At 36.1% G+C, this 19,835-nt stretch overlaps 1 protein-coding gene across 3 annotated transcripts in view; it reads left to right on the plus strand.

Annotated features, from left to right (window-relative positions):
• TAF4B (TATA-box binding protein associated factor 4b) overlaps window positions 1-19,835 on the plus strand; it is a 115,708-nt gene that overhangs the window by 53,789 nt on the left and 42,084 nt on the right. For all 3 annotated transcript variants that reach the window (XM_059893709.1, XM_059893711.1, XM_059893710.1), the window contains 4 exons: window positions 1,120-1,289; window positions 4,925-5,055; window positions 10,278-10,403; window positions 15,913-15,969. In XM_059893709.1, the coding sequence (XP_059749692.1) occupies window positions 1,120-1,289; window positions 4,925-5,055; window positions 10,278-10,403; window positions 15,913-15,969 (484 nt within the window). The remainder of the gene's footprint in view (window positions 1-1,119; window positions 1,290-4,924; window positions 5,056-10,277; window positions 10,404-15,912; window positions 15,970-19,835) is intronic.

Consider the following 19,835-nt stretch of genomic DNA (forward strand, 5'->3'; position numbering starts at 1 on the left):
ATACTCATCTTAGTACTGTAGCCATGTAGCAATTCTATTAGATAAAAGCAACTATTTAATTTTGCTGGCACAATGCAAGGAGCTCAAACATATTTTGTGTTTTTATATGTATGTCTTTTACATATGTGTGTATAATTTTATATTTTAAATATAAGCCCTTTGCAGCCACTTGCTTGAGGAGGTGGTTTAATGAATTCAGTTGGTACAGATGGAGCACACCAAAAGTCTGAAGCGGAAAAACAAAACTAGTTTTAACCATATGGTTTCAGAATAGCTAGTCTAGAAAGCTTCTTCTCAAGGGCTTTTACACGGGTATGGACCTTTAGGGATTGGGGGAATTCTCCTGCTCCTCAGTGGAACAGTGGACTGCACTGGGGATATCTGAGGGGTTTTTAAATCATCTTGGATGAAAACAAAGAAGTCTGTTTTTATTTCATTCTTTCATTACCTGCAATTTGGGATAACTTAGTATAACTTCCAAATCCCTCTTAGAGTATCTTATTTACTAAACTGAGAGCGGGAGAGATGGGCACTAGGAGACTAAAGTTGCTTCTGATTCATCTTTCTGATATTAAATGTACACTAGTGGTTAGAAACACCAATGAATTTTAAAGGCTGACGGAAAGATAGCCATGCTTTACTTCTCTTGCTTAGATAAATTGAGTAAAATAATGTCTTTAGTTATAAGGAGAGATCTATAATTCTTTGCTCTCTTTTATTTATTTATTTATTTATTTATTTATTTATTTAATTAATTTATGGCTGTGTTGGGTCTTCGTTTCTGTGCGAGGGCTTTCTCTAGCTGTGGCAAGCAGGGGCCGCTCTTTATCGCGGTGCGCGGGCCTCTCACTATCGCGGTCTCTCTTGTTGCGGAGCACGGGCTCCAGACGCGCAGGCTCAGTAAGTGTGGCTCACGGGCGCGCAGGCTCAGTAAGTGCGGCTCACGGGCCCGGTTGCTCCGCGGCATGTGGAATCTTCCCAGACCAGGGCTCGAACCCGTGTCCCCTGCATTGGCAGGCAGATTCTCAACAACTGCGTCATCGGGGAAGCCATCTTTGCTCTCTTAAATCACTCATTCACATACCACCACCACTGAAAGCTTTCTTTTTTTTCTATTAGAGATGAAGATGACATCAATGATGTGACTTCCATGGCAGGGGTCAACCTTAGTGAAGAAAATGCCTGCATCTTAGCAACAAACTCTGAATTGGTGGGCACACTTGTTCAGTCATGTAAAGATGAACCGTTTCTTTTCATTGGAGCTCTACAAAAGAGAATTTTAGACATTGGTAAGTACGATTATTGACCTGATAGGACTGTCTCTTCCAAGGAAAATGCTATCGAAAGAGATAGCCTGGGTTGGTTTTTCTGGAAATTCTGAGGCTTAAAAAAGGCTCTGGAAGTAATCAAGATTTCATGGGTGTTATAGAAAAAAGTATTTTATTTTAAAAATTATTAATGTAACTTAAATCATGTAACCTATGGTTTCTGGTGTAGATAATAGAAGTTAATATTTTATTCATCTTAATGGGAGAATAGATGTGTAAAAAATGAATATATGCTTATGATATACTATTTTTTTCTGTGCTGTTCTTCCTTGGTTGGGCTTTAGGCATGTAACTTGTTACAAGTTTGTGTTTATGAAATAAAGAAATAGTCAATGAGAGTAAGTCCCTTTTTCCTCATCTCAATCCTGAAATTCAAACCCATCCATACTGTAAAAGAACTAAACTAGAATATCAGAGTTCTTTCTGGCCAGGAGTAGTTGCTGGGTGGCCTGAAGTATGTGAAAGGAAATGGAAGAGAACATACCAGTTTTATTCTGGAGCCAAACAGCTTTTTTGTTGTTGTTTAATACCAAACTTGCAGTGGTAACTGAAAAAAGAGACAGATTGGAGAGAGATTGTTGCATGTGAGTTATCTCACTTCTTGTGTCCTGACACAGGGACTTATTGGAGTCTCCTCTAGCTCTCTTCCTTCACCCATGTCCAATTTGAGGGGCCAGTGCCAGTGACCTTTTAGTATGCTTGACTAAGAACCTTTACATTCTGTGTTGAAGGCCTGACACAAAAATGTGAAGGTTTCAGATTTTTGATACATCCATGGTATATTTAAGGACTTCAAAATACATTACTATTACATATTCTAAGTCTACTTCACAATTACTCAATAAAGAAATATGTGAGCTCCTACTGTATGTTATTGAGATTATCACTTTTTTCACCTCTAATTTAAGTTGGTTATATGTTATCCTTCTTTTATCTTGAAAAACTAGAATTTACAGTAGTTCAAAGGGAAAGAAATTCAGAAGAGCTAATTGTAAAATGTTTGTTTGCTGTTTGCTTGTGTTTTGTTTGATTTCTCTCCTCTCCAGCCCTCCCTCCTCCTCCTCCTCCCCTCCCTCCCTCTCTTTCTTTCTCTTTCGTTTTCTTCTTTGCATTGTATTTTCTATTGTATAGGAGAGGGTACCTTAACTTTGGAATAAGCCTAAGCAAATATCTTTCTGTGATGGCTTGGGAAATTTACTGGTGTTTTAACTCCTTTTAGCCATATAATTATTTAGAACTCTGGTGGAGTAGAAGTAGATTCATACTTAGTTTTAGCAATTCCCTGCCCCCCTTCTAAATTTTATTTCTAGCTTGATTTAAACCTTGATTATATGATAGGAAAACTTTTAGTTTGACAGAGCATTTTCCATCATTTAGGACAGGGATTGACAATATTTCTTCCCGCAAAGGACCAGATCATAAATATTCGCCACTTTGTGAGCCATATAGTCTGTGTTGCAACTGCTTACCTCTGCTGTTATGTTACAGAAGCAACTGTAGACAGCATATGAACAAATAGAAAAGACTGTATTGCCATCAAACTTTATCTATAGAGACCAGATTTAGTTTGCTAACCTCTGCTTTCAAGGAGAACTCTTTGTATTTTCAGTTCTTGATGGTAAAACACCAACTTGTCATTTAATATGATGGAAAATTGCAGAACTTCTTCCCTCTAAATTACCTAAGCTTTTAAAACAAAAACAAAAACCATGGAGTGAATGGAGTTATATATTTCTAGGAATTTTTTCATTTATAATAAAATTCCATGTTTACAGAATAGATCAGAACCAAGACCATTTCTTAATAACAGGAATTATAAAGTAACCCAAAGAATTTGGGGAGGAAGATTTTCTTACTTGAATATGTTAGAGGAGTAAACATGCCAGTGTTCTTCCTTTTTTGCTAATTACCTAAATTAAATTACACAGACATTCTGTAAAAATCACATAGTAAGCTTGCAAACACCTACTAGATTGCCTTAAACAGTTAATGGTGACTTTACTAAAGGGAGTGTTTTATTTTAAGGTGAGACTTTAACTTGTAACTCTGTTATGTTTTATCATCAGTTTAGTGAAGATATTAGAATGTTTGATTGTTCACTAAGCCCTGGAATTGATTGCAACTCCCAGCACTTGTTTATTTTTAGTATTTTAAACATACGATATTTCTTTAGCATAGGTTTCTGTTTTATAAAATACATATGAAATTATTTTCAAAGTTTCTCCCCAAACCCTATATATTCTTAAATGTTCACTTTCTTTAAGAATTAACTGGCATGTCATCCTCTATATACTCTATGTTTAATTATAATTTTAATCATTGGATTGTTTTGAAATTGCATTATTCCTTCTATAGAAGGCTCCCACTATTTGTTTATGCTGATGTTTTAGTAAAGCAGATTTGACTTTTCAGTGTTTTTCCCCTCCTTGAATCATAACTTGGTGATTAATTCATTTTTGCTACAAAGTAATGAACTGCTTTGTTTTGAAGGTTTGTTATAGGAGAAGCTGAATCATTTTATATCGTTTTCCTGTGTGATTTACTATAGCCCACATTTTGAATGAAGTTTAACATTTGTTATAGAATAATGTCAAAGAATGTGTTTAAGAATTGTTAGCTTTTAATTAAAGCTTGTTTTTTGCAATACTCATTCACACTTTGAGTATATGAGTATGTTTCAGATAGAGTGCAAAATCAAACAATAATATATTTTAAATTTCTATAAATACATATGTTAAAAACAAACACAATAGCACTATTTAAAAGCTCATTTAAATGAGATTACCTAATTACCTTTATCTTTAGAGTTAGGTCTCTGATGATACAGGTTGTTTCACTGAGCTGGAGAATTACTATTTAAAAACTGATAAGGTTGACTTATAAATGAGCTTCTGCTTTGGGGTATGTGGTCCAAATTGTTTTCCTGAAACTTTCTTTCTAGTTAGCAGAAGGAAGAATAGAAGTTTGGTTTATTTATGGAAGGAGATATAGTGAAAGAGAAATTTTTCAAATTGATGGGTAAAATGATGAGGCTTTGAAACCATTTCAACTTGTAAATTAATTACCAGGTCAACTTATGGAACATGAGTTAGTGCAAAATAAGCATGATCGGTAATGGACAAAAGGAGTATAGGTGTGTCATGCAGACAAGTTATTAACAGAGGCTCGCAATCTGAATTAACTGAAATAAATGTCATAAATTGTTAACAGTGTCAAACGGCAAAATGTAATTTTCTATTTTTTTAATGACTAAAATTAACAGAATACAGCACTGATTTCTGCAGTTACCATTTTCCTCCCTGAACACTAGACTTGATTTGTGTTCTTATTAACTTTGTCCTATAAATGACCTTGCAAGGAGAATGAGTCTAGAGGCTAAGTGAAACAATGTCTATATTTTCTGAGGCTTCAGGCTAGGTTTTATTAATGTAATGTCTAAGATCTTTGAAGTTGTGACTTTACCAGGAAAATCATAATCTCCAAACCTTTATTCATAATGGGTATGACTTCCAGGGGGAACAGAATACCTGCTGTGCTAATTATTTCAATTATCAGCCACTACTAAAACACGTAATGGATTTTCTCTGCTTCCACAGGTAAAAAGCATGACATTACAGAACTTAACTCTGATGCTGTGAACTTGATCTCCCATGCAACACAGGAACGATTACGAGGCCTTCTAGAAAAACTGACTACAATCGCTCAGCATCGAATGACAACTTACAAGGTAAAGGAAATCCTTAAAGAAGAACAAACTCTTCTGTCTCTTTTTTATTGTGTTAAAGGTAGTTTTTTGATATGGATTCATATTCTAAGTATATTTTTTCAAGGAAATGGTCGAGACATATTTCATATTGGTAGAAAATAAAAGTCTCATTCCTAATTTGCCTTATTTAGATACGCTTACATGACAAATAAAATAGGGTTTCAAATGGTATCCAAAGCTTCTGTGTCACTGTACATTGAAATTTGCATCTGTTCTGACTGAGGCTTCTCCTCCTAAAGCTCTTGAGTGGGAGGGAGGATATGTTAGAAGGGATAATATATTGGATAGCTGTGTTCTCTTCAGTGATCCGTTCTCTGCTAGCACTCCTGTTCCTTTTAATAAGTTAAATGATTGCATTGAGTGCTAATATTGGTGCCACTCATTATTGATATTGACCACTTTTATAAAAAATTAAATGCAAGAATAGCCTATCTTATCCCTAGTAGTGTGAACCAAATCACTTGCCATCATCAAGATGAAAGCATTAGATTTATTTGCATTATGGTTTTGATGGAGAACAAATTTATTGGGTAATGAGGGTTGAAAAAGATAACCTTTTCCCCCTATATCAAGAAATGTTCATAGGTAGATTTTGTACAATGTGGTATATGGGTAACCTTATAAGGTTTTGAGTTTGCAAGAATGGTCATTGTCATGATGTCCTACACATAGGTTAAAAGCAATCTAGGGAAGATCAGCCACTCTACCACCGGTAAATTTCCTAGAGGAAATCATTCTGTTTTCTCTCCTTTCTGCTTCATTTAGAACTTTGGAAGAACTATTTATAGTTGCTGAGGTCCTCACTTGTCTAAATCTTTGTGAGAATTTGCTGGACTGACTTAAAAATATATGATCATCAGAAAAAGCTGTGAAAAAACCCCTAATATCAGTATTTATTTTTGTGTGCTTCTGGAATTTGTCCATTTCTTCTAGGTTATTTAATTTGTTGGCATACAGTTGTTCATAGTATTCTCTAATGATCCTTTTTATTTCTGTAAGGTCAGTGGTAATGATCCTACTTTCATTTCTCATTTTGTTTCCTGAAGCTGTAAGGTTGGTTACTGATTTAAGATCTACCCTTTTAATGTAGGCATTTATTTATTGCTATAAAACTCTCTCTGAGCACTGCTTTTGCTGCATTCTATAAGTTTTGGTACATTGTGTTTTTGTTTTCATTCATCTTCTTAGGTATTTTCTAATTTCCCTTGAGATCTCTTTATTTCATTGGTTATTTGAGAGTATATTGTTTAATTTCCACATATTCATGAAATTTCCAGTTTTCCTTCTGTTGTTGATTTCTAGCTTCATTCCATTGTTGTCAGAGAATAGTCTTAGCACAATTCAATCATTTTAAATTTATTGAGGCTTGTTTTGTGGCCTAACATATGGTCTGTCTTGGAGAATGTTCCATGTGCACTTGAGAAGAATGTGTATTCTGCTGTTGTTGGGGAGGAATGTTCATATATGTCTCTTAGATCTAGTTGGTTTATAGTGTTAGGTCCTCTATTTCCATATTGATATTCTGTATAGGTATTCAATCCAGTATTGAAAGTAGGGTATTGAAGACTTCAACTACTATTGTAAAACTATTTCTCTTTAGTTCTGTCAGTGTTTGCTTCATATATTTGGGGGCTCTGTTGTCTAGTGTGTATATCTTCTTGTTAGATCTTCTTGGTGAATTCACTCTTTTGTCAGTATATAATGTCCTGTCTCTTTTAACAGTTTTTGACACAAAGTCTGTCTTGCCTGATATTAGTATAACCACCCCTGCTTTCTTTTGGTTATTATTTGCATGGAATATTTTTTTCCCATCCTTTGACTTGCAACCTATTTGTGCTTTTATCTAAAGCCAATATCTTGTAGACAGCATATAGTTGGATTTTTGCTTTTTATCCATTCTGTCAGTCTCTACCTTTTGATTGAGGAGTTTAATCCGTTCACATTTAAAGTAATTACTGATTAAGGAAGAACTTACTTCTGCTATTTCTGGTTTTGTGTGTGTCTTACAGCTTTTTTGGCACTCCTTTACTACTGCCTTCTTTTTTGTTTGATTTTTTTTGTTGTTGTATACTGTTTTGATTCCCTTTGTGCGCGCACGCGCGCACACGCGCGTGCGTGTGTGTGTGTGTATTTTTTAGATATTTTCTTAGTGGTTACCTTGGGGATTACAATTAGCATCCTAAATTTGCAGTAACCTAATTTAAATTGATAACAATTTACCTTCACTTTTGGGATGTGGGGGGATTAGTCTTCCTTTTTGTCTTTTTACTGTAACTTTTTAAAGAGCCTTATAATTTTTCACATCTGGATTCTCCCCTTTTCCTGCCTCAAACACCCTGTTGTTTCAGATATACATGAGTGCACTTTCATTTACAGTAAGCAGTTTGTATACAAAATGTAGCATGTACCTTTAGTATAGAATAGAATTTTTCCAAGTAATGTTTACTATCCAGAATGCCATCCAAAGCTCTATTATGTATAGCCTTCAGATGGAGTAGTTCTTCTAATGTATATCAATAACACATATTTCAAGGATTTAGTTGCCCCAGGCAAAATGGATAGTATCTACCCCACTTAGAAACTCAATAACTTAGCTTAAAGCTAACACCTTCTTAACCTTCTGTCTTGACACTGCCTATCCTGATTGATTTTCCCCTGTCCACCTTTCCCCACACTTATTCCTTAATACAGCTAATGCCACTGTGTGAATTTGCACATATAGACAAGCAGCTACATGATCATCCTTCTTTAAACAGAAATAATAATCATTTAATTATATTTGGATCTAGTTCAAAATTATATACTTATTTTGTAGACTTTGATTTTAATAATCTTTGTGTCACAGATTGAGCCCTGTCCTTATATTTCAGTTCATCCCTGATAGGATTTATTTTTATCTGTACAGTATGGGAAATTTTACTCCATGAATTTCACAAAAGTGAGCTACTTTTATTTTTTTTTAATTATTTATTTATTTATGGCTGTGTTGGGTCTTCGTTTCTGTGTGAGGGTTTTTTTTTTTTTCTCTAGTTGCGGCAAGTGGGGGCCACTCTTCATCGCGGTGCGCGGGCCTCTCACTATCGCAGCCTCTCTTGTTGCGGAGCACAGGCTCCAGACGTGCAGGCTCAGTAATTGTGGCTCACGGGCCTAGTTGCTCCGCGGCATGTGGGATCCTCCCAGACCAGGGCCCGAACCTGCGTCCCCCGCACCGGCAGGCAGACCCTCAACCACTGCGCCACCAGGGAAGCCCCAAGCTACTTTTATTAAAAGCAAAATCCCACCATCTCTTTCCATTTGAAATCCATCTACTTTTGATAATCTTTCACCTGGTTAGACGTAATTCTCTAATTAATCATAGTCCATAAACTGAGATTTAAGTAAAGAAGTAGAAAGTGACACACGTGATACAAAGCTTTTGATCTTGCTGCCAGCTTTTTTCCCACTGAAGATATGTTAGAGTCTTCTACGTGCCAGTGGCTGTGGAGAAACTTCATGTTTTCCAGTTGAAAGGGGCTGTAGTACTTTCTTTAGATGGGATTCACTTGATGATGTTATTGTTTGGTCTGAGTCCTTATATTTTCACTGCTAAACCACCTGACTCTGTGGTGCAAAAAGACTTCAGTTAGACCAGCTGGGTAGACAGGAAGCATCATGATAAGATTGGGGTTACTGTTGTTTAAATAAAATTGGAGACTCAGTAGAAGTAGGGAAGACACTCAGTTGTTTAGGATGTGTAAGAGTAAAGGAAGGATGCATTAAGCAAGAGGCAGTTGTACTGAGTTGGAAGAGAGAGAAGGAATCTTAACATGGAAATGAGATTGGGTTCAAATTTAGAAAGTCTGTGCCCCTTTTTAATTTAGCATTTGCTGTCCTTTTAAATTAAATCCTGTCAGTAAATTATCTCCAGGGTATATGAACACAAAAATGGTAAAAATGAAGTATTTAAGAAACCACTGGTTATTGTTTATGCCTATATGGTTGGCTTATAATGTATTCCATATTCTATCTTGTATTATTTAACTTTAAAAACATTTGAGAATTCTTTTTGTATTAAACACAAAGTAAAATAAGTAGCACTAATACATCCTTGTTCATTATTCTATGTAATACTCTTTTGATCTAGTTAAATACCAACAATAAAAATTTAATTTAAAAAGAATCTTGGGCATATGAAATCTCTCAGTCCCAGTTAATTGAATCAACCATAAGCATGGGATAAAACAAAGATGGGAATGGTGCTGTATCCAGATTTCCAAGCCACGCACTGACCGTTGGACTAAATGTTTAAAAACATTCAGTTTTCCTATTTTATAGTCTCCCTCCTACAGCTTGGACGTCTGAATTACTGAAATGAGTAGATGTTAGGAAGTCACCCCACCCCCAACAAGCATACATGTATTAAAGGAGGAGAGATAGGTGGTCATATCAGATAAAATTATGAAATATTTAGACTGTAAAGCACTGTTTTACACTGTAGAATATCAGAATAAATGAAACAGTATAAATTTTATCATTTTATGGAACATTGAAGATGAATAATTATACTTCTCTGTTATGACTCTCATTTATACATTGTATACTTAATTTCTTTGACTATAGTTTCTGCCCAAGTCCATAGCTTAAGGAAATCCTTACAACAGGGTTTAGGATTTTAATGTTTGCCATTTTGTCTTATGTTGTATTTTCATAGAAGTTGCCTTCACTTGGCATGGTTAGACCAATTCAACAATAGAAACAAGGGTGATAACTTTCATCTTAGGTATATTTTTCAGTGAGATGATTGTTTCTTATTTTTGTCTTTCACAGGCCTACGATTTAATTAATCATTAAGGTCTGCTGATCTGGACGATAGTTTAAATAAAAAGATTTAGATTATAGGTAAATGGTGCACTCTCTTGCTTTCTACTTCCAGTTATTAGGATCTGCTTGGCTTAATTCCTTTTTCCTCCCCTTGGATGAAGCTTACTAGGAAAGCTCTTTGAAACTTCAATGCTTAATCACCTCTCAAATTTTAAGGATGATTAAAGTTCTTATTTTGTTGTTGTTTGCTTAACAGAAATAAACATATTACCTCCTGTAAATTTAGTTCCCTATGTTTGTGTTACTGTCTTTAGCTGATTTATAACAAGACCTAATGTAGAATGTGTTGCCTAGGATCATCATAAGACCTTTTTTTTCCCCAGGCAAGTGAAAATTACATCCTGTCTAATGACACCAGATCACAGCTCAAATTTCTTGAAAAGCTAGATCAACTGGAGAAGCAGAGAAAGGATGTAGAAGAAAGAGAAATGTTACTTAAAGCAGCCAAGGTAAGGTCCTGTGTGATTTATGAGTGAACATGGCCTGGCAAGGAGGTCAGAATTGGCTTTATCATTTGTTGACTATCTTGGTTTTGTTAGGCCTTTAGATTTCTCTGAAGGATTTCTTAAAATGAAATTATTAATAAATTCTCTCACAGCCACAGGATGGTGTGGTACAGTGGCTTTCAGTTAATTTAGTTTAATGAGACATAATCTTTTGTCTCCTCATTCTCAATTCCTGTGTGCCTAGCATCATACCATTCCCCCCTCCCCAAGTAAAAATGTTTTAAAATTTTTCAAGGTCTTTTTAGGGATATGATTTAATATGTGCCAAGTTGAAGTTGAGAGAGGAAAATTTGGAAAGTGGACATGAATGTTATAGGTAAAAATTAGGAGTAATTAGGATTATATGAAACAAAATAGAAGATGAGCAGGAATGGGTTAGAGAGATACTAAAAGAGAGAACAGGTAAGGCTATTATTGATTTTCTTTCTTCCTCCTTTAAGCATTTTCCTGGACCATTAGTGCCAGATGGAGTGAGAGCTAGTTCCATCATAGTTTGCATTTTGTTGCTGCACATTTCTTTGTAGGCCTTGGGGAGCAGTCTTAAGGGTTGGATACTAGTGTTATTTTTTGTTTTAAATGCTTTAGTTTTGATTTCCAATGTTATTGGAATCCTCCCCTTTTAGAATATTTGTTCCTAGTCACATACTAATCACTTTTTAAAAAATTCATTTATTTTGAAATGATTTCATACTTACAGAAAAGTTGCCAGAACTATACATCTCCTTTTCAGTTGGGGTTCCCCATTTTTAACATTTTACCGCATTTCCTCCATCTGCATCATTTCTGTACACAGGTGCACACTCCCGTTATCATTATTCTCTTTCTTTTGTTCTTTTTTTCTTTGAATTCAGAGGTTTCTCGTACATTCACAAAGTTGTGGAACTGTTGTCTCTAATTAATCTTTCTCTGAGCCTTTTGAAAGCAAGCTTCAGACATGATGTCTCATCACTCCTAAACATTCTAGCATGTATTTGCGAAAGCAAGGCCATTCTTCTGTATAACCTTCCAAGTCAGGACGTGAATAACATGACACTACCATCTAATCCACAGACCCCATTCAGATTTAACCAGCTGTCTCAACCCTCTTTTTCCTTCATGGTCCATTTTCCCATTCAGGAATATGTGTCTATTCAGTTGTCATCAGATTCCTTCAGTCAGATTTTCTCACTCTTTTTCTTTCATGTCTTTGACAGGTTTCAAGAGTACAAGAGTACAAGCCTTACCTTCTGTAGGGTGACTCTCAACCTGGGTTCATCTTATGTTTCCTTACAACTTGACTTGGGTCATGCATTCTTGGTGGGAATGCATAGAAATGATGCTTCATTCTTCTCAGCTGATTATATCAAAAGGCAACCTTGATCAGTTCTCTCCATTTTAAAGTTGCCCTTTCCCCCTTTGTAATCAATTAGTTTTTTGTAGGACGGTATTATAGCACTATACTAATATCCCGTACCTCCTCAAACTCCACAGAGCAACTTTAGTATCCATAGATGATACCTGTGAATCAGATACCTCTGTGATGGCTGCCAAATGGTGATTCTTTATTCTCGTCATCTCTTCTACATTTATTAGTACTCTACTGTGTGGAAGAGCTTTCCTCTCTCTCATTCATTCATTCATACATTCATGCATTCATTTATATCAACATGTGCTTGTGGATTTCTGTTTGATGCAACAGGTTGTAACCCATTACTATCATTATTTATTTTGTTGCTCAAATTGCTCCTGAGTGGGAGACCCTTCCAGCTGGCACTTCTGTCCTTTAATCATGTTTCCATCATTCACTGAGCATGTCCTTACTTTCAGGCACAAGATACTCCAGGCCCAGCTTTTACTCATCCTTTCCCAGCCCTGGAATCAGTCAGTTCTCCAAGGAACCGTATACTTTTTAGTTGAGGATGATATCCAGAAATCAAGATTAGAGCCTACAGTGTGCTCATTGCTAAGAGGGTATCATTACATAGATACCCTGTAGACCCTGTCAAATGGACAGATCTAGGAAACATGTATGGTATGTGATATGTACACATATCTATATAAACACACAAACGTAGATCTATAACTATTTTCCTGTGTGTGTACGTTATAAAACTATAAATTTATATGAATATCTCCGACTCTTGATATCTTAGGGTTCTTCCTAGCCTTAACCTTTCCATGTTTATAAGTACTTACTCTGAAGTCAGAAACTTGGCTCTCATTATCCTCGATATATTTACTTATGTTCTCAATTTACTTATTTGATCAATGTAACTAATCTCCCAAGCAGCCATGCTGACTGACTCTTCTGTCTGCTACCACTGTTACCCCTGCCCTCATTTCATCGCCCATGTAATTGGCCGCCATGCCCACTGGCCCATGCCTTGGTGGGTCTTCCCCAGCCCTTCCTCACCCTGCATTCTTGACCTCTGGTCTATGCCTTCATGTGCCAAGGTGCACCACAACCTTGTCACTGTGCAGCTTCTCACTGTCCCACAGTCTCAGCCCCCATTCTGACCCCTCTTGCACTGGGAAAGGCTGCTGGGACAGGAGGATGCTCTTTCTCGAGCCCTTGAGTATTATACGCAAGCACACAGCCAGTGTAACGAGGTGGTTTATTGGTATTTTATTCCCAATTACTATGCTGTAAACAAGGTTATAAACCTTTAAATACTTGTTTAGTTATTATCGGGTGTAGTATATTATACTTGCTCTCACTTTCTTGTAGTTTTACCTTCTACTCTTACAGATTTTCTAACTCAGTAAATGACATCATTATTCACCCATATGTTCAAGCCAAAAAAACCTAGGAGTCATCTTTAATTCCTTTTCCTCTTTTCTCTCCCTACGTCCAGTTCACTTTCCTATTCAGTTCCCAAAATGTATCCACCACCTTCTCTTCATCACTGTTGTCATCACTCTGGTCTGAGTCATCTTTCCCTTGGACCTTTATAATGTCTTCTAACTAATGTCCTTTTCCTTCTACAATCCATTTTTCATACTGTTGTCAGGATAATGTTTTCATAACAAATCATGTGTGTCTCTGTTGCTTAAAATCCTTCAGTGACTTCCTCTTGCCTTAAAATAAAATCCAAACTTACTACTAAATTTTAAAAGGCACCCACCTCTCTCTCTGAACTTGCCTCATGTCCTTCCCTTCTTCACTCATTCTGCTCCAGTCACAGTGACCTTTCTTTGTGCTCCAAGTTTGTATCCTAGACTACTAATGAAGCATCTAAAACTGAACACTGAGTTCCCTTTCCCCAAATCTGCTCTGGTCTTTACCTTCTCGGGAAGTTGGAATTTTCTATCCTTCCAGTTACTTAGGCCATAATCCTAGGCATCATTCTTGATTCCTCTCTTTACTTCACACCCTATATCCAATTCATCGATAAATCTGGTTGACTCTACCCCCAACATGTATTTCGATCTAGTTATTTATCATCATATTCTGTGGTGCTGGTTCAAGTTGCCCTCATCTTTTTCTCAGTCTTGCTTTTACAGCGGTTGTTTTAGAGCAGCTTCCTAACGGCTCTGTGTGCCTGTGTCTCCAGTCTTGCACCCGCACAGTGCATCCTCTGTACGGCAGCCAGAGTGACCTTCCGAAAGTGTCCTGCCAGTGCCCTCTCACACCTGTGCTCCAAACCCTCCACTGGCTTTTTCTTACAACTAGAATCAAACCCCAACTCCTTATCATGACCTACAAGGCGGCACATTGTCTCCAGCCTTACGTTACCTCTCAACTTTTCTTTATGCTCCAACCACACCAGCCTTCTTTCTTTCCTCGAGTATGCCAACCATATTCCCATTTTTTGGCTTCTGCAGTGACTGTACCTTCTGCTTAAGAGTGTTCTTCCCCCAGATCGTTATGTGGCTGCCTCCTTCTTGTCATTCAGATCTCTGCTCAGTTGTCACTCCTCAGAGATGCCTTCCATCCCGTTCTAGCTATAGAAGTACACCCCCCTTTCTATCACATTATCCTATTTGATTTTCTTTATAGTACTTATCACTATCAGTCATGGTTTTTTATTTTTCCCCATCATAAATGTTTTACATTTCACAATTGTGTTTAATTTCTATAAAATTGTTTTATTTTTCTCTTAAAATGTAAGTTACTCGAAGGCAGAGACTTTGTCTTGTTACCTCATTTCTGTATCTCCAAGGCCTAGAACCGTGGCACACAGTAGAATATATACTATGGATAGTCAATAAATATTGGTTGACTGACAAAGGCTTGATACCCAAATGTGCCCATTTTATACTGTGGGAAAAATTATGTACACACACATGTACATACACACATATTTCTATGTGAATACACATATACTCATGCTCATTCTCTCCTAACATAAGTAGAATAACAAGGGAGTTTTCTTAGTTTGGGCTAGAGTGAAGTTGTTTTATTAGATTGGAGACAAAATTAAGAAAAAATGTATTAGCTTTGGGTAGAATCTTATGTAGGTATTTAATTAAGGTGTTTAAAATTAGAAGGCACTCAAATCTAAACAGTTTCTTCCTTGTGTTTTCCTTTAACAGAAGTACTGATAAATCAGTAAAAACATTATCAGTTAAACTAAGTAAATAGGAAAATACTTTTTGCTTTCGTTTTGTTAGCTATCTTTAGTTAGCTGCTATTGAATGTTATGGAATATTCAGATTTATAAGGAGTTAGGTAACTTTATTAGAATAAGAAGAAGAATACACCTATCCGCAGCATATTTTTCAGTGGACAAATGTCTGTAGTGTCAGAAATATAGTTCTTTCCTTACCTTTGGTTCCATCATGGCATTACATGTAGAAGGTAGCTCTTTTCTTATAGCAGTCCTGTAAGATTATTCATTTTTTGAATGTTAAACTGAATCAGTATGGAAAGTGACATTCAGTAAACATTTATTGAACATTTTCTTGGGCACAGCATTCTGTTAAGTGCTACAGAGGACCCAAAGATGATAAGATACTCTAATGAAAACATTGGGATGTATTTCTTAATTTTTAAAAATTACACTTTTGAAGAGAGAGAAATTTGGTTCAAAGTTCGTCACGTTCTTGTTTTTAATAGTCCTTGAAATACCATGTTTTTTACCAAAATGGCTTCACCTAAGGATTAGCCCATGTTGATTGTTTTCATTCATTTGAGCCAACGGTTATCCTTTTCTTTTCCTTCATCTCTACCATCCATTTTTCAGTTTTTAGTGTTCCAGCAAGAACAACGTCATGCCTCAACTGGACCTGACTGACATTGTTAGCATCATTTTCTCTATAAGCTTCCTCCGGGCTAGAACTGCAGCAGCCAGCCCAGATGATGAGAGGGAGGGGGAGGTGGGAGGGAGAGCACGAGACTGGATTGAGGCATTTTCCCCTGGAGCTAAGGTTTTCAATCACAAGAGAAAATTGTCATTTATTAAATATTTAACGGCAACTATGGTGTTTAGATGCTAGTAATTTCTATTAAAATTTTCTTTTCCTTTGATAGAGTCGTTCCAATAAAGAAGATCCAGAACAGCTGAGATTAAAGCAGAAAGCCAAAGAGGTAGGACTTTCAAGTTACCATGCTTGTCTTTGTGTTTGAGGGAAGGTTGGCAGCTCTCTCCTGGCAATTAGGTCAGGGTTTATTTTGCTGTTGCATACCATTTGCCGAAGCCTTGGGGAAGGACAGGAACTGCTGCAGGCAAGGGCAGTACTTCAAATGAGGTCAATGAGTTATGTGCTCTCCTTTTAAAATTTATTTTCAAGGCTTAGGCCTGTCTAGAAATGGCTCTTTGTAAACTACAGCAGCACACTTGGAGGAATATAATGTGGGATTAAAAAAAAAGAAAGAAAGAAAAGAAACTTCTGAGATTTAGCATCTGGGACCGTACAATAGGCTACATTTTTCCAGGGTAATTGTTCGTTTTGTAAATCTGATACTGCTTATAATTCTTTGGCTGGGAGGTGGTACTGGGATTTAGTTTTAAATGGAAAACGCCTCTGGCTTTTAATTTTCTGGGCCCAGCAGTTTTCTGTTCTGGAATGGAGCCCTTGTTTCACACAGTTCATGTTTAGCTGCGGGGGTTTTAGTTTATAGCTTAGACTGGTTAAGCTTTTACTCCCAGAGGCCTCTGCATAGCAACTGTAGAAATCAACAAATAAGTTCATTTATGTCTGCAGCCTCCTCTCAGTAGCTGACTTTTTACATTTCCCAATATCCATTTCCTGACTTTTCTAGCCCCAGAGAAAAAAGCTCCACTAATTGGAGCTTATTTTAATTGAGCCTTAATATTGGATCTCACTGGAGTTGCCCCCAGAGCTGCTGAGAACAGAAGGAAATGAAAGTACCTAAGGTTGAAGACGTGGTGTATGTATGGGTGTGTGTGTGAAATTTTTCACTTGACCTACAGATTCTTTTCCCTGCTGAATAAATCATCAAGCCTGTTCACATTTCTGATTAAGGATCTGACAGCAGACGATAATAAAGACAATTGAGGTGTGAGACGTGTGATATGGAGCTGAAGAAATTGGTTTCTATAGTTACTTGACTGATTTCATGCAATTTTTAAGGATCTTTGTGCTAAATAAGAGTGATTTCCTGAGCAACCTTTTTCCTTAACTGCGCCTCTTGAACTATGAAATTTGTTGTTGCTTAACATTGCTGCACTCGGCTCCTAGGTGCCAGCAGCAGCAGGTTATTTATGAATGTTTTAAAGGCCCTTATTGTTTGGATTAATGTAGGAGCTGAGGCAAAGCAAATGGAAATCTAGTAAGATTCTTACAATCAATGTGGTGTGTTTTCACTAAAATAGAAAAGAAAGAAAACGTGAACTCTGTCTGGATGGAGGGGTTTCTGGATTGAGGTGAAGAGAATTGGGAAAGGAGAATATTAAAAAGGATTTGAAACCGAATCATTTTATTTCAACAACAAAAAATTTCTGTTACTCATTTCTTTCCAGAAAATTTATCTAAAAATATTATCTAAAAAAGTTAACATGAGAACTGGACCTATAATCTTACAGCAAGCCTGGCTTGATGATAGATTGATTGCTTTGAATCATGAGTGTCCCTCTTTGTTTTCATTTAAGACTGATAGATGCTTATCTTACTTCTAATCCCACCCACTTTTTGGAAAATAAATATCAGAAAACTTACCGCTTTATCCTTAAATGTCTTATCCTGTCTGTTCTTTCATATACCTTCACAAACATCTGGATCATAGATTAATTTTTCCTTCAGGTTTGTATGGAATGCTTTTGTTTGTTTGTTTTTCTTTTAATTGTGTTTTTTATTCCCTGAAGGATGAATAGGTGGACAGGATTTTTTGAAGAAAATTGTAAGAGCAAATGTGAAAAGAAGAAACAAAACCTCTCAATGAGAGCAGGTGTGCTGTAGCAAACCTGTTTTTTTTTTTTGCCCACTGTTTTTGCACCTCCATTTATTTATTTTTCCTAGCAAGATTAAAAAGACTGTATATTTTCCTTCCAAAATATTTCAAAAGTTTTCTGGTTGCTTCCTATTCTAAATCATCTTTGATTTAAAAAAGAATCAAATACATTGGCCCAGTTCCAAGAACAGAGCCACTCTGTATTAGTTGCAAATATTGGATGAAAGTAAAATATTGTCATTTTTGTCATCCCCTTGCCCCCTAGAGTTCTTAATAACTTTAATATTCTAAGGGCCTCTAATTTAGAATCAAACACACCATATTTTGTTCAGTTGCAAAATCATTGACCCTATCTTTATATAGAGTTGAATTGTTGTCTTATATGGTAATTCGTAAGGTTATCATTTGGGATATACTAATTGTTATCACACTGCTATAAACTATAAAGCTTTGGTTTGTGATTTTTTGGTATTTGGCTGTTTAGGAAGTTTTCTTTGTCCGATTGTGAAAATTAGTACAGATTCCTTACAGTTGCTCAATATAAAACTGCTTTGCTTTCCTTTTTCCGGTAACTACCTACCTACTAAGCTGGGCATAGGAAACAGATTAATGACAGTATCTTACAAATATAGAACTCCAAAGAACTGTTTAGAGAAGTTGTAGGCTTTATTGATCCTGAGGAATGTTTCAGCAGTGATGTTTGTCATATAAATATTAAATCACAACTTGAATCCCCTTCATACGTAGTCTTATAATCCATGGTTGCTTTCAACTGTTAAGGACTAGAGTTTTGATCTTGGTCATTTCTCCCATGGGTTTTCTTCTCTCTAATACAGTTTTAGAGTCTATGCATTTCTTCTTTGCATTCTGGTGTAAAGACAAACTGTTAAATTGGGCAGGTTTTTGTAAAGATGTCTAATTTCTTTTCATCCTTCCTATTGACTTCTTCCAATTTTGTCATTCTCATTTGGCACTTAAAAAAGTAGGCTGCCTTTGGGTTTGCCTCCAGCCTAGTCTGAATCCATTGAAGCAGCTCCTGCTACAATTCCTATTGATCTGACAGGTTATCCATCTATTTGAAAACTTTGTTGTCTGGCTAAAATGTCTGTGGATATCAAACATTTTAGTTCCAACTTTGAGGCCATCTTTCTCCTGTTTTCTATCTTTGCCTTTAAAAAAAGTCATAAGTGTTCTCGTTCTCTGTATTGTAAGTTTATATTTTAAATATGGACACTTTTAAATTGTGATGGCTTTTTTCCCCTAGATACTTTTACTGAAATGTAAGTACTGACATTCTTCCATTTCACCATCAATGTGTGAAAGGTTTTAAATAGATTACTAATTGCCAATTCTGACTTCAAACAAGCAGGCACGTTTTTGTTTAATGCATTTGCAGACTTGTCTGAAATGTGTGCTGTGTGTCCTAGATTACCATCTAGCCTTCAATGTTTTCCTTTCTTACCACATCATCCAGAGTTCTTCAGAGCAAACCATCTGACCTTGGAGTTCAAACATCCTGATTCCTTAAACATTTGTTATATATATTGTGACCCTTATTTCCTTTGAATATCTTCTTTCTCCTTTGGGAAATGTGAGTTTAGTACATCTGTGCAGAGTGAGACAAAGAATTCATTTACTTTCTTTTTAACAATTCCTAGCATCCCCACTTTCATTTGTTATCAGACATTAGAAGAAAGAAAAAGGAATGCATGACATGTACCTGCTGGCACATTAGTTTCACAGTGCATCCTGTAGAAACTGGGCAAAAATAAGTATTAAATAATTAAAATGCATAACAGATTAGAAAAGTTGTACCCTGAAGGACTTTGGATTTTTGTTTATAGAAAATATAGGACATAAAAACTATAAGTAATACAATTCTCCATGAAGCATTATTGTACAATAAATAAAATACTGACTCATAAGGCTCATTACTGATTAGAAGATATATTATTTAGGTACAAGAAGGGCAAGGGATTTTTTTAAATGAAATTTTAAAAGATATGGAGTCAGTGAAATATGATAGTTAAGGCTAAGTATTA

Source organism: Balaenoptera ricei, chromosome 14, assembly GCF_028023285.1.
Source record: "Balaenoptera ricei isolate mBalRic1 chromosome 14, mBalRic1.hap2, whole genome shotgun sequence".
Taxonomy (NCBI): domain Eukaryota; kingdom Metazoa; phylum Chordata; class Mammalia; order Artiodactyla; family Balaenopteridae; genus Balaenoptera; species Balaenoptera ricei.